Source organism: Cyprinodon variegatus, unplaced genomic scaffold, assembly GCF_000732505.1.
Source record: "Cyprinodon variegatus isolate N-32 unplaced genomic scaffold, C_variegatus-1.0 Scaffold506, whole genome shotgun sequence".
Classification (NCBI taxonomy): Eukaryota; Metazoa; Chordata; class Actinopteri; order Cyprinodontiformes; family Cyprinodontidae; genus Cyprinodon; species Cyprinodon variegatus.
In genome coordinates this window covers 368,826-384,523 of record NW_015150959.1, presented here as the reverse complement: position 1 = coordinate 384,523, position 15,698 = coordinate 368,826, and the positions used below count along the sequence as shown (strand labels likewise).

The 15,698-nt window shown below is 41.5% G+C and overlaps 2 protein-coding genes across 2 annotated transcripts in view; both read right to left on the bottom strand.

Moving 5' to 3' along the window:
• Positions 1–1,419, bottom strand: part of smim8 (small integral membrane protein 8) — a 5,449-nt gene extending 4,030 nt beyond the window's left edge. The window contains exon 1 of the mRNA XM_015390617.1: positions 1,405–1,419. Coding sequence (XP_015246103.1) covers positions 1,405–1,419 — 15 coding nt within the window. The remainder of the gene's footprint in view (positions 1–1,404) is intronic.
• A 2,290-nt stretch (positions 1,420–3,709) lies between these two features.
• The window catches only part of LOC107094787 (zinc finger protein 292-like), a 25,962-nt gene continuing 13,973 nt past the window's right edge, over positions 3,710–15,698 (bottom strand). The window contains exons 4-8 of the mRNA XM_015390627.1: positions 15,394–15,529; positions 13,675–13,877; positions 11,081–11,217; positions 10,839–10,980; positions 3,710–10,722 (exon numbers count right to left, since the gene is read on the bottom strand). Of these exons, the coding sequence (XP_015246113.1) occupies positions 4,150–10,722; positions 10,839–10,980; positions 11,081–11,217; positions 13,675–13,877; positions 15,394–15,529 (7,191 nt within the window). The 3' untranslated portion in view covers positions 3,710–4,149. The remainder of the gene's footprint in view (positions 10,723–10,838; positions 10,981–11,080; positions 11,218–13,674; positions 13,878–15,393; positions 15,530–15,698) is intronic.

Genomic DNA, 15,698 nt, shown 5'->3' with positions numbered 1-15,698 from the left:
ACGCTAACTGAATTGTCTCCCTCACAGACTCCAGTGAACCAATCCCCAGGCCTGAACCAGCAAATTGTACATTTACTACATGCTTGTGTAACAATAAACTTGTTAACTTTTCCCCTGAGTCCGTTGTGTTCTGCATCTTGGGCCTCTCAGTAAACCCATCATGACAGATTCATCCAAAAGCCTAGTTACTACGCTATTGCATAAGAAAATTAATGCCTTAGTGACAGAACTTGCTATTCTAGATTTGTAGAGAGATTTCTACCCATCCAGCCTTGACTATACTTTTTATTCACACCCACATGATGTTTATTCCAGGATAGATTACCTTTTTTATATTGAAGAGAGACTGCCATCAAATTCATGGCTGTGATATTAGAAGCATTGATCTATCGGATCATGCCCCCCCTCTCCTGCACTGTAGATATTATTGATAACCCAGGTAGAACTTTATGGAAGTTAAATACAGGTATTTTAAATAATCCAAGATTCATGACCCAAATGAAAGAGGAAATAAAAAGGTTCCTCGAAGAAAACAACAACAGCGAGGCGATTCAGCTACAGTATGGGATACTTTAAAAGCAGTTTTCAGAGGGAGAATAATATCATTCTCTGCCCATGAAAAGAAACAAAAACTATTAAGACTGATAGATCTTAATCAAGAACTGAAAAAATCCTCAAACGGAACATAAAAAAGAACAAAATCCAGAAATATTTAATAAAATAAAAACAGGAGATAAATCTAATATAGGAAATCGAAAAAAAGATGATATTCACAAGACAAACTTATTATGAGTCTGGAACAAAATCACTTAAAATCCTGGCAAGAAAAGTGCAAAAGCAACGAACAGACAACACAATATACAAAATAAGGAATATGGACTCTAAAACTATACAGTTCAAACAACATGAAATACAAAGAACCTTTAGAAAATACTACAAGCGCCTGTATACACAACCCTAATTGGAAGATGATCAGCAAATGGAATAATTTGTTAAATCTCTCTATGTACCATCTATAACAAAACAACATATTAACAGCCCCTATTACTGAGATAGAGATATCCAAGGCCATTTCCAACCTAAAAGGAAACAAATCACCAGGCCCAGACGGCTTCTGTTCAGAGATGTACAAGACATTTAAAGCCAAGCTAGTGCCAACCCTCCTCTGAGCCTGTAAGACTTTAACTGATGCTAAAATACCTCCCTCTTGGAGTGAGGTGGTGATCTCCGTCATCCCAAAGAAGGAAATATAAATTAGAGTATAGTTCCTACAGGTCTATCTCGGTGCCGAATGTTGACTACAAACTTTATGCAACCATCCTCCCCAGAAGAAGACTGGACAAAGTTCTCCCTCAGATTATACACAACGATCGGGCTGGATTTATCTCACAAAGACAGACTCACCACAACTTTAGGCATCTTTACATAGATTACATCATATCCAAAACAATAACATTCAAGCCTGTTTAGTTATAGATGCAGAGAAGGCCTTTGATTCGGTAAGTTAGCCTTTCTTATATAAAGTCATGAAGAAATTTGGCCTGGATAGTAATTTTATTAAAGGTTGGTACATTATATAACAAACCATTGTTTAACAGGGCTGAATGGTTTGCACTATATAGAGCCCCTAGCCATAATGACAAGACAGACTCAGAATATTAGAGGCATCTCCATTAATGGAGAGGACCATAAGGTGGCGCTATATGCTGATGATGTGCTGGTTCATTTAAGCAATCCCCCTGAATTGCTCCCCAAAGTATTGACCGCCTTAGAAAACTGGTAATTATTCTGGATATAAATTGAACATACAAAAGACAAATTCTCACCATTAACTATAAACCCACAAAGCAACTTAGAGAGAAATTCAATTTTAATTGGGATTAAAGTCATTCAAATATCTTGTAATAAACTTGCCAAAAATAATTTCAATATTAGAGATAAATGATGGCCCCTCCTGGTGAAAATTAAAGACGATATACACAGGTGGAATTATATTTCTTTTCTTAGTCTTGGTCAAAGAATCGATTCTGTGAGAATCAATATTCTCCCATTTCAGGCACTCCCAGTAGAAATTCCCCAAAAAACAGTTTTCTGAACTAAATAAGATTATTTCACGGTTTATTTGGCCAGGTAAAAAACTTAGACTTAAGACTTTACAACTCCCTAAAGAGAAAGGAGGAATGTCATTACCTCATTTTAAAGATTACTTTTGTGCCGCTCAGATTAGACCCCTCTGTGTAACCGATCCAAGCTAGATGGAAAAATATAGAACTCAAACTGATCCCCCAATACAAGCAGTTCTAGCTCACAAGCATCTGGGAGGACTCATAGATAAGGTACAGAATCCATGGATCAAAACGTAATTAAAAATTTGGAACATGATAAAAGATGAATACAAATTAAATGACAGATTACAAATAATCCAATGGTGTGCTTATAATCCTGAGTTTAGGGTTAATGTAACAGATAAAGGATTTAAATCGTGGATTTTGAAAGGAATAACGACATACTTACATTCTTACAGAAAAAGGACAACTTAAAAGCTTTGATAGGTTGAAGGAAGACTAGAACCTGGTCTGCACTGCATATTTTACATTCTTCCAGGTGTGCGTCGCTTTGACCCCAAAATCTTTACTGATGCTTATCAAGGAAAATCTAACAAGGGTGTCATCTCTAAAACTTATAAAGGCCTGTTATCTGCAAAGTCCCACAATATAGACTCAGAAAAAGTGCTAATCCCAGTGGAAACGCACCAGCTCTCATTCATGGCGACAGTTTGGTTGGAAGGCTTTGATCCGTTTCTTTATCACCAAAATAAAACACACATTTTACTGGAGGTGAGGCTGTGTGTTGGAGGCAGTGTGGACACCAGGAAGCCCATCGTTGGAATATCTTTAGGGAATGCTCAGTGGTTTGACCCTTCTGGGAGGGGCTTCATAAGGTACTAAATGGTTTGTTTAAAACTAATCTACCTCTACAGTTTTCAACATTATTTTAGGAAATTCTGATTTAGTTTATGAAAGCTGATGAATATTTATTAGATATTCTGATAAGTGCTGGTAAAAAGCATTCACAAGACGTTGGCTGGTCCCAGACCCACCCACAATACAAGAGTGGATAAGCATCGGAAATGACATTTACCTGATGGAAAGGGTCACCTTCTCAGACTTAAAAAAGAAAAATTCACCAAGAGGTGGGCCAAGCGGGTTAAATACACCGGTCTTTAACAAACAGAAGTACTGGATGACCATGCAATGCCGTTATTTAATCTATGCTCTGTGGCGTCTAAGGATTAATATATCTCTCATACTTGATTTCAAAACCGCCTGGTATATGATTTATTCCTGCTTTTTGTCTTTCCCTGTTTGTTCAAAGTTGTTATGTACAAAAATTGTGAGTGGCGGTAGTAACATTGTGCGTTCCCTGAAAGTAACTACCTCTGTATTGTAATGCTCCCACAAGAAAATTGTTGAACTCTTCACATTCATGTTAACTCTTATCAAAGTTGAATATTTAGTTGTTTTTTTTGCTGCTTATTGAGTCATTAGTCTCTTGTATAATAATCTAATCTCAATGAGATCACCTCTATAATAAGAGTTAAGATAAAAATATAAAAACGCCATCAGATCAAATGTCTTAGCCAACCTTCATTACCCATACAATGATATCGTCCTGTACCTCTAGCTTTGATTACTTTACAACATAGTCAAAGAAAACCATTGCATATTTTAAGAAGTTTAATTGAGAAAAATGTAACAAATTCATTATATAGGTCAACATAAAACAGCTCTAAAGTGTTTACCTTCCAACATTATATTCAGGGGCTGTGTTATCTTATAAAAGACAAAACAAAATCTACTAAGCAAAATAAAAACAGTTTAAAGGCTGCAGATGGCAGCGGGTGATTTAAATCTATATATACAGCACACAACGATCCACTTCTTCACAGACTACACACTGAGGAGAGCTTATTGTCTCAGATTCCCACAGGGATAATTCATAGACACCACAGGCTGCTGTCATTTCAACATGCTTTACATTTTACAATATGAAAAAAAGACCTGTAGAGATCAAACTGTGGGACAGACTGACGGCTTTAGTCCATCAACTCAGACTATTTCTAAGATTAAAAAATAGAAAAAAAATCAGTCACATTTTTTCTAACACTACAGCTGGGTCCATGTCCTGCAGCTGTTTCAGCATGGGCTGGGTGAATCCTGCAAAGGCTGGATCTAGTTTGATCTTCACCTTGCTGAGGGACTTCACCTTCTGACGGTTGCTGAACCAGATGCTGCTCTTTTTGCCCTCCTCCCTCTCTGATGCCTTCTCTGACCTCTCCGGCTCTGATTTGTTAGTCTGCTCCAGGAATTTTAGGAAAGACATTTCAAATCCCATGGGTTTGAAGGAGGACAGGGGGGCGCACTGCTCCGCCTCCTCTGGGATCTTTGCCAGCGTTGGGGGGGTCTGCTTTTCTTCTCTGCAGGGAGCCACATCAGCCTTTGGCGTCTGGATGACTTTATTGGGTTTACCAACATTCTCTGCAAGTTTTTTCGGCCGTCCTCGTTTGCGTTTAAGTACCAAAGGTCCGTCGGAACTTTTCTTTTTCGCTAACTTTGAATTGAACCTAGAAATGGGCCTTTCTGCCGGGCTCCTCCTGCGTAGGACCGGCTTTGAATATTCATACCTCCCTTCCTCCGTCATGGACTCCGTTGCCTTCTCGGCGTCTGACTGCTCAGAGGTGTTTTCAGATTTGGAGTCGTCGCTCCTGACGGAACGACATTTATGCCTGGAGAACTTTTTGCAGAAAATAAAATGACTCCTGTGCTGTTCCAAGTACTTCTCCGACAGTCCGTGTACAATATAATGCTTAAGTATGCTCTTCTCAGATTTCATGACTGATGTGCAGCCTTTGATCATGCAAGGATACTGTAGTGGAAACTTCAAAGTGCACAGTGCGGCTGCATCCACCTTAGACTTCAGGGAAGGTTTTCCATATTTAAGCCAATGTTTGCTCTTCGACTTGTTCACTTTTTTCCTGTCATGAACTCTCAGGGGAAGCTTTTTATTGCTCTCAATGTTTTCTTTCCCATTGCTAGTTTTGGTAATTTGATATTGTGAAGACGTTGAGTTTTTCTTCATCTCCTCTTCCTCTTTAACCGGCTTGTTTTGCAGTTTGAGCTCGTAAAGCTCCTGATGTTTTTTCATCATGTGCCTGAGCATGTTAGACTTTGTGGCATATGAGCGATCGCAGCCTTCGATCTCACACTTGAATAGAACTTGCAGTTGTTCCGTTTTGACAAAGTTTAGGTCTTTGTGTTGTTCTTTTATGTGACTTTTATATTTTCTGTAAGTGGTAAAAGTTTCTGTGCAGCCCTGGTGACCACAAGTAAACCTGCCGACACCAGATAGCAGCGAATCCACCTTATCGTCTGTGAATTCGTGTAAGGTAAGATAATGTTGGATGAGGTTGGGAATTTCTTGAAAAACGCAGCAGCAATCTTTGGCCTGACATCTGAATTCGGTGGTCTGCGGCGACTCGGCCTCAGGCTCATCTTTATCGGGGTCTGTTGGATCCCCTGCTTCCTCGGTTTGGTCCTCCTCCTCCTCAGTGTCTTGCAGAGCTGATAAAGCCGACTGGTGCACAGCCTTGTAGTGGAGGATCAGATTGTGCTGGATGGTGAAGGCTGCCTCACAGCCTTGATGCACACAGCGATACGGCCTATATGGACTCATTGCATCGTCATATTTTTGTTTCTTCCCTTTAGATCTTCGGAAAACGTTTTTATTGGGTTTAGCCTCCGTTGGTATCCTGACAGGATTGCTTTCAGTTAGAGGTAGACCTTCAGATTTGACAGGAAAAAGCTGACTATCTACATCAGGAAGGAGTGTTTGCCTTTTGGAGCCATGTTCAGGAGATATCACCGCTTGTGCTGACTGCAAACTAGCGAAAATCTGAGCCATCGAAGGCAGGGTTGCTTCCAGATTGTGTATGGGAGCAGTTTTATGAATCACCGAGCAGTGATTGTCACCTTGAAATGTATGATTAGTGATACTTTTGTCACCTGAAGGAACCTGTGTTTGCTGTTGGACTGAACCTTGGAGAGGAGCCATAGGGGAGCCGCTGTCTGAAACTACACGGCTATCAGTGGGTATAGGAACCACTGGAACCGGACCTGCATTGGGACACTTCTTACGACTAGAGGTAGATGCTTCAGCTTTCGCCTGCCTTCGCCGTTCATCCAGCTCTTCAATTTCTTTATTGGATAATTTGTGACCTGTCCGATAATGAACGCGAAGGTTTGAGTTACGAGTGAACGATTTTGGACATTTCTGACACTTAAAAGGAGCGTACTGCCCCAACCTCCTTTTCACCGCATTCACCATTTCAAGGTTATAGTTGTGCACTTTGGAGAGATGCTTCCACAGTGACTCGCCGGAGAAGGAACTAAATGGGCAATTTAGTTCATCACAAGAAAACGGTTTAATGCTGCGAAAAGTGGATGGAAGTGAAGTTTTGGAAATGACCTTAGAGGATAATGGCGTTCTGTTTGCATTCTGATGATTTAAAGTAGTGGTTGACTGATCAGACATTTCTCTGACCAAGTCCAGCCTTTCTAAAGCACTCTGAATGTCTGTCATCCACTGCTGTTGGCTCGGTGTTAACTCTGAAGTTCCAGAATCCAAGTCATTGGCTGCAGTAACTGGGGGGCTCGGTAGCTCCATGTGCATTCTGGGCATCTCTCTAAAACCAATGAAGCTTTTGGTATTTAGGGGGCTTTCAATTTCACCAGAAGATTCTGGAACAGCCAGAGAGTTTCTTTCCAGAACCGGGCCTGGAGCTGCTAAATGACTTGTGGCATTGTGAGAGAAGTTCTGAAACCCAGAATTAATGGAGGGATTACAGACTGAGCCTAAAGGTTTTGGACTCCCATTTCCAGGAGGACACACGTTTCTGCGGTGAAAGTCACCCGCCAGAATCTGCTCACGCAGCCGCTTTTTGATCTCCTGATCAGCACTCTTTACTGGAGTCGAGGTTTTAATATCACCTGAAGTTCCCTGACCGAGGTGAAAATCAGGCTTGATGGAGTTTAAAGCTGGACCTGGAACCAAGACGCTTCTCTTAGACGGGAAACTTTCATGGAAAATTAACTCTGGAGTTCTTGTTATTTTGGAAGCATTGCCTAGTAGTCCTGAAGAAGTCGTCTCTGTGAGGATCTCTGACAGAAGCGGGTCACACAGTTCACTCCTAGGAAACCTTTTGACATTAGGCTCCAGAGAATGTGTTGGACCGTATGCATTGGCTCCCTGCTTCAGCTGAACCGTCTCTGTATGCTGGATAACTGAGGTACCGAGCAGGGGCTCACTGTCTGCATGAGAAGCATGAGAGTGAGGGGGAGGGGCAAACGGATCAAACATACTGGATTCTGGAATGAGCTGCTTGAGAATATCATTATTGGACTGATTATTATCAAATGTTTGCAGGTTATCTTTAGGATATTGAGGAGTAGGATAATGATTTATAGCTGAAGAGCAACCAGTCAAAGTATTGTCATGCTTCTGATAGCCGGCAGCACCATTATAAAATGGTTGTAATTCAGAAGTGGCGACAGTTTGATCTGAATTTAGAAGATCGAGAAACGATTGTGGTAAATCTGTGTTGATTTCAGACTCTTGGTACGGTTTGCAAACTGCTCGCTTGGATAAATGACCGCCGAGAGATCTGGGATTATCAAATTGTCTGAAACATCTTCGACAAACAAATTTCCCATCCTTGATTATCGCGGGCCACTTGGTTCTGGTGTGCTTTCTGGGTTGCGTTAGAGTCTCAGAAACATTTCCAGAGATGGCGAGCTGGAGGCTTCCACTATTCAGCTTGTCCTCTGCAGGGGAAAGCTCCGGCAGCTCTTGATTCGCTCTTGGCTGTGTTTGGTCTTGATTATTGGGACATGAGACTAAACTGCTCTGCACCTGTGAAGTACAGGATGGAGAGGCTGTCATTTGTTGTGACACCTCCATCGATCTTTGAGCACATCTACTGTTATCAAGCTGAGACTGCAGGGGATTTGGTTGGCTCATTTTTGATTCCATTGCAGAGCACAAAGAACTACAAGCTGGGAAAGCGGCAGCAGTAGTATCCATGTCTGGCATCACTTGCTGGGCGCAGGAGAATAGTTGGGAAGAATTACAGTTGGCAGCAAACTCGCCGTCAGGGTTTTGACCCCTTGGGACCTGAGAGTGTGCCGTTACTGAGCTTTGACCGCTCTCCAACTGAGACAGCACAATAGAGTTTAAAACATTGGCCATTAGCAGCGAACTGGTGGAGCTGTGAGGGAAAGGAGGGACGTTATGTGGAGCAGCGTACTGAGAGCTGGAACTCATGTTCAGGCAAGGATTGGGCTGAATAATATTTTTTCTCTGAACTCGACGACTGGCCTGTTTCTTCAGCAGTGCGGAGCCAGAACTCAAAGCCCCCAGCAAGGTGTTCTGTGCTGGGATGTAGCTCGTTCGGATTTCAGATCGGGCAACTTTCCATTGCTCGTAGAAATCTGGGTGAATTGCTTTCATGTGCTTGGAAACACTTCGATAAGAACTGTAGTTCTTTGTACACGGTCCAAAAGCACAGTGGAACCTCTCTCTGGGTTCTGGGAGGGGACCTGGGGTATTTGAGGAAGTGGCTAAATGTTCTCGGTTGCTCTCAGTCGGTTGCTGGAGGTTGACTTTCGGTGGAAGTGGTTGTGACATAGGTGGATCTGGGAAAATGTGGGGCAATGATTCTGCTAAATTATTCCTAGAAGACACTGGCTTTTGCATGCTTTGTGACATAAAGGTATGGCCTGATTGGCTACTCAGTATATCTGAAATGACTTTGCTGGTAGTCGATTTAGGCAGACATGGTAAAAGTTGCCCTACACCACTTTCAAACTGCTGGGCTGGATAATTATGAGGCAGACTGTTACAATCAAGTGGCTGGTCACAAACCATGTATCTACTTTTGCTGGAATCATGTGAATGTGAATGCACCGATCGAATGGGAGAATTATTAGAACTGTACGAGTTGCTGGGAGGAGCCACCGATTCTGCAGCCTCTGGGTTCATTTGGCCTCCAACCTTGGCATTCACATGTTCTGCTGAAGTTTCTAACAAACTCTGGATGCTCCTAAGTTTCTCAGGGTTTGTAAAACCAGAAGCCTCAGAGTTGATTTTTTTTAGGGAATCTTCTTGTTTCACAGGAGACGGAGAGGAAAGCGTTTGCTCATGGAGTGAAGGACCCGGCTGTGTGCTGTCGGCGGACTGTGGACAAGCTACAGCTTCCTGATCCTGGATAGCATGGTTTTCTAGATGCAAATCTAGCTGTTGCTGAGTATGAAATATCTTTCCACAGTCGGCGGCTTTACAAGTAAAAGTTTTGTAATGATGTGCCTCATGGTCATAGAGTTTAAAAGGGGCGTTGAAAATTTTCCCACAATTTGGAAACATGCATCTAGCCTTAAAAACGCTGTGTAATTTCTTATGTGTGAGAAGTTTAGTGTTGGTCAGGAAACTTGCCTTGCAGTTCAACTGTATACATATATAAGGTTTAGCACCACAGTGGACCTGTAGATGATCATTCAGATGGTTGACGCTAATGAAGTGTCGTCGACAGTAGTGGCAAACCACCTTGTTGTTCTGGAGTTCCAGAAACGTTTTTGCTTCTTCATTGTCGCCGTGACCTTTAACGTGTGCTATTAGGTTTTTGAAAAACTTAAAGCTCTTCTTGCATTTTCCGACGGGACACATGTTGTCTTCGTTAACTTCTGCATTCTGCTCCCCCTGCGGCTGAGCCCTTTGAACTGCAGCCATATTCTGTTGAAGGGAACGGTTGAGTTTCTGCAGCTCATTGTGTGCTTTGGTTTTTAATACTGCGATGGGAGGGGCAGGGATTTTTGAACGAACTACTGCTTTGTTGGGGTTCATCGCACTCAGCCTTTCCTTGCAAGAAAGTTTAACATGTGATGTTACATGAGGAAGCAATGTCTCTTTTGATGGGAATGTTTGAGCACATATGGGGCAAGTATATACTCCACTACTGATATGAGTCTGAGCGTGTCTCACAATTCGGTGACCCAGGAACTCTTTGTCGCAGAGCACACAGTACTGCATGTAGGCCTGCCAGTTTCTGAAGCGAGTCGATACAAAGCCCTTCTCCCTCAGTTTCTTCATCTCTCGGTTTTTCTGTTTTCTGTCTGTGCCCTCCTGAAGATCGAATGTGCCGCTGACTGTGTCGTCTGGGATATTGTTTAACTCCTTTAGGCTTGCATACTCTTCCTCTTCATTCTCAGAGTTATTTAGAGATTCGATGGATGAAATGATGGAAGCCTCCTTACCCATCAGTGACAGACAGTGACGTTTCAGAGTTTTCCAGTCCCAGAACTCTGGGTCAAAAGGCCACTGGGTCTTTAAAACAAGGAGCAGCTCACAACGTAGAGAGTTAGGAATAGGCATACTTTCCTCCTCTAGTTTTTGATCTGGTTCATTATAAAGCGTCTCCACGACGTAGTATGAATCCGCCGTGGGCTCCAGGAGGAACTCTGTTAGCTGACACGCTCTCTTGACTTCCAGATCAGTGGGAAGCAAACAGAAAATGGTTTTACACACTGCAGCCTTTCCTTTGTCATCCTCTGATGCAATCCGTAGAGCCCTTATGCACAGCTCGATGCACACTGGGAGGCCTGCGTTGCTGATCTAGAAAGGAAGAAAAAGCTCCTTCACCAACATTGATCAACATCAGGCTGTTCCATGATTAACAAAGCAGAATAAATAAAATATTTTGGCCCTAATTTTTAGGGCCAACCACTGACCTCTGACTGTATGACCTTGATGAGGAACAGGATGTGGTACATGGATTTGCATAAGACTGACATTTGACGGCATTTATCAAGAAAGGCCTGGTCCGATGGATCCAGGCGCTTCAGCAGCTTGCTCCAAAACAGGGTGAGCTCCCTGTTTGAAGAAAGGAAACAGCATAAATAAAGAAAGATAAACACTAACTCCTGCTAAGCATCTTCAGATCAAGGCCCATAATAAGGAGGTTGGTTCTTACCAAGAGCAGTACGTGTCTCCTTTGAGGAGCTGATGGTTTAGAAAGGCTGAACATAAAGTGAAGGCTGCAGCATCTTCTCCATCTGATTCCAGATTGCAAATCATCTCTAAAGCTTCCTGGCAATCCTCCTTTGAAAGCTGAGGAAAGGATCAGATTTATAATCCAAGCTTAACTATACATTCATTCACAATTTAATAGAATATATATATATATATATATATATACACACACACACACACACAGAAATATATATACCATATTTTCACGACTATAAGGCGCATATAAACGTCTTTTTTTCCCCTCAAAATATGCGGCGTGCCCTTTGGTGCGTTATGTGTGTTGTTACTGCGGACTTTTCAGACCACCTCATTGAGGAGATGATGAAAGAGTGGCTGAGGGAGGTGAATGTAAGGAGACCAGGTGGTTTTTTTCCCCACTCATCACCATCACTGTCAATCTGTGACTCCATGCGTGCCCATCTCACAGCCGATGTGAAAAACAAATGAACGCTGTGCTTGCTTTTATTCCTGGAGGTCTGACAAAGGAACTTCCACCGCTCGACATCGGTGTGAAGCGGCCGTTCAAAGTAAGGCTGCGAGCGGCGTGGGAGCGATGGATGACAGACGGAGACCACAGTTTCACGAAAAGTGGAAGGCAGCGCCGGGCAAATTACGCCACCGTTTGCGGATGGATTGTAGATGCTTGGACTAACGTGTCTGCTGGCTCTGTTGTTCAAGCTTTCGCAAAAGCCGGCATTATTTCTGAGGAGCCGCACGGCACGGAAAGTGACTCTGACAGCGAAGAAGGGGAAATTGGCATGTCTGATTTAGCGCAGCTGTTTAATTCAGAAACAGAGGATGATGACTTTGATGGGTTTGATTAATACTTTTTAATAAATACATGAATAAAGCACAATCATACTCAGTTTTGCTCCCGCTCTATTTTTCTACCTGAAAACTTAATTCAACAGCAGCCTCTGGGCCGGTCGCCTCCTCGCGGTTCACCGCGGCGGCTGGTAGGTGTTTTTCATCTAAATAATTAAATCTAAACTGCAGGCAGCAGGATAATAAAAGCGAACATATTCTGTCTGCAGGTTTCAGGATTTTAAGTTCATTTATGCGTCAATAAACTGTTTCAGAGGAGTGATCACAGTGCTCTGTGTCATCAGCGATGTGTCTGTCTCACGGCCAGCTCCCAGGTTTGATTAATACTTTGTAATAAATACATGAATAAAGCACAGTCATACTCAGTTTTGCCCCTGCTGTATTTTTAAATACGCAGTAGAGGTATTTAAAGGTAGTAGAGGACATGTACCTGTATATAAAAAACGCGCCCTATAGTCCGGTGCGCCTTATGTGTGTGTTAAATACAGAAATGGGACACATAACTGAGACTGCGCCTTTTAGTACGGTGCACCTTATGGTCGTTAAAATACGGTATATATTCAATTCAGTTAATGTATATAGCGCCAATTCACAACACATGTCATCTCAAGGCACTTTATATTATTACATTTATATTATATAATTATTATTTAGAGAATCCATTAGTCTGTTGATTATCTTTTCGGTTAATTGATTAATAATCAGATTGCTAAAAGTACCTAACAGAAATAGTTTTTATTACATTAAACCAGGTTAAACTAAAACTTTCCTCTTTAGGAGTTCTGGTTAGAGCAGATTGATTAGTTATTTCAGCCCTAATACAGACATACGAGGGACTTTGAATAAGTAAGGCCCCTGACCCAATTATTTATATCTCCATAGATTAAGTTGTGGTTTATCATGTATTGTTAAATCGCTTTACTGTCTAAAAATGGGGAAATTTAATCTCTGCATTTAACCCATCCCCTTTGGGAGCAGTGGGCTGCCATAGTGCAGCGCCCAGGGAGCAGTGTGGGGTTAAGGATTTTGCTCAGGGACTCAGAGTGGAGGCTGTGGGAATCTTGCAGCCCTAAGATTTACCATCCACCCACCAGATTTCCAGGAGTTTAAAGTGATTCAAGCCTGAAATGGAGCCTGTTAAGTGTGGAGCAGTGATACTGTTTTTGTATTTGAAGGACTCACACCATGGGAGACTTGATGATGCCTCATCATATGACCTTGTAAAACATTTTAAAAGGTCATATGATGGGACATCATCATAGAAGTACTCTCATTATGTTTTTTAATATATGAACATTCCCTCTGTTCTGGTCTGTGATGCGGATCAGACTTGCTAGGAGAGGCTTTGCTTTATAGCTGCGCTGGTGGGTTTTTATTTTTATAGCTTTTCATTATCTTTCAAAGTCAAATGTAGGAATTGTTTTGTGTATAGCACAGAGACAGAAGTGAAAAGAATCTGCTCATCCTGCCTAGTCAGAACCTCTCTATACGTCTGCCATGGGGAAAGAAATCGGATCTGAGGTTAACAAGTCGTACCATCCGCTGTGTTCGGGTCTTCAAAGTTTGTGCTTTTAGTCTATTGTGACGGTCATTTCTTAAATGACTATTGAAGGGCTCTCTTTTATGCTTTATGGAAGAACTTGATAAAATGAACAAGTACACAACATGTAATATGAGGTCAATTATTCTCATCACTTGGTAAAACCTTACCTCCTCCATGAGTTGATCTTTTTCTAAAATGCCACAGAGGCAGACGAGATGCATCTGCTTGAAATGTCCCTTTGCTTGGAAGGCTGAGCGTTCAGCACAGACCTTCGCCAGATGTGCGGCCTTTTCTAACTGCTTTTCCTTTATCAGCTGCTTTACTCGCATCTGCAGCAAGACAGGGCCTTCAAACTGCAGGAACTCTTCAACTGAAAAAGAAATCAAAGGAGTTTTCATTTTACTTTGCATGCAAGATTACAAAGTCTTTGGAAAGTCAAATCTCTGGCCTTTGATTAAATGTGCTACAGCCAGAATCCAAACCGAGCTACATGTAAGCTGGAGTCACTGAAGCCGACTGGAATAAAGTCAGTTTAACGGTTATTATAGGACTAATGGCGATTTTTTTTCCACTGGTAAATGATTTCATAGGTGCAGAATTGGCCTTGCAGCTAATTTCTAAAAATAATTATTTTCTGGTTGAAATGTATATAAAAATGTATTCTTGTTTTTGTTGTGCAACTGAACAGTATTTTGTTTCTAATATTTTATTTTTCGACAAACATTATACATAAACATGTTTTTATATAAATGTGTCAAAGAGAAGACAGGGAGAAGACAGATTTGAGAAAAAGGAAATGAGATGGGTTAGAAGTAGCTGTCCACAGCAGATGGTGAAATCCAGTCCATGCTACGGTGAAATGTTCTTTACTGGTCTCTCTCTATGGGATTAAAAAAACTCATCTAGCAGAGAGAGGATGGAAGCAAAGTCTTTAAAAATGCCAATGAATGAAAACCTTTCTTCCACAGATACAGTTTATTAAAAAGTTCCTGTAGCTTCTTTCTCCCAGTCAAACATCTGGCCCATCCTAGACTAACCAGAGCTGTCATTTCAGAAACAAAACATTCAACCAAACTAAAGCAATTCAGCAGTTTGTGTCTTACCATTTTCAATATTTATATTTAAAAAAGAAATTAAAAGTCTAAACATAACAGAAAAAAACCCCCAAAGGTTTGTTTTATATTTTTTTGGTAAGGGTGCTGCCTTGTTGCAGTACTCTAAACGGTGATGTTAAGTCAGTGCTTCAGCTAGCAATTGAATATATTGCATATATCGGCAATAAATCACAACCATAAAACATTTCAAAGGTTTGGTTTGATGGAAGATGAAGCTGAAAGGACCCTGAAGCGTCTACACCAGTGGTTGTGTGCGTGTAGAAGTTTTTTCTAGCTTTTTATTGTCATTACACTGCCACAAGTACAGAGCAACGGAATTCCCTTTCTGCTTTTAACCCCTCCCTTTGGGGAGCGGTTGGCTGCCATTGTGCGGCGCCCGGGGAGCAGTGTGGGGTTTATGGACCCAGAGTGGTAGTCTGTGGGAGTGGGACTTGAAACAAGAACCTCAGGATTCCAAGCTCTAACCACTAGGCCGCGTCTCCCCTCTGAAGAAGTCAACTTTTTGGACAGTTTGAAAAAAAATGTTATTAACCAACTAACTCAACAACATGGGAAATGATTTACTGCATCCAGATTCACTGTAAAACACACCTAAACACAAGATTCTTCTGCTCATTGCAATCACATGCTACAGTGACTCCTTCAAATAAAATTAAAATATTCTATAAAATATGTAGACTTGATGTTTTGTTGATCTTATTATTACTAAAAGATTAAATATTACAGAATACTGCATTTCTACCCCCATTGTCTTGCAGCCCTAAGATTTACCATGTTCTGGTGCAACGTTGTCATTAGCCAGAATACTTTGCAGAACTTTGTTGCTCCAAATGCCTCCATACTGGCTCAGGACACACAGCAGCGACAGCTCGGAGGTTCCATTCTTCTGGAGTTTCTGTTGTGCAATCTAAAGACAACGGAAAACATATTTTAACATGCACACACAAAACAGTCTAAACCTGCAGACAGTAACCCCATCATGTTTCTGCTTCATGAAGTAAAAAAAACAAAACACACAACATTTAGATAATGTCATGTAAAAATAAAACCAACAAATGTTTTTTTTTTTTTTTTTT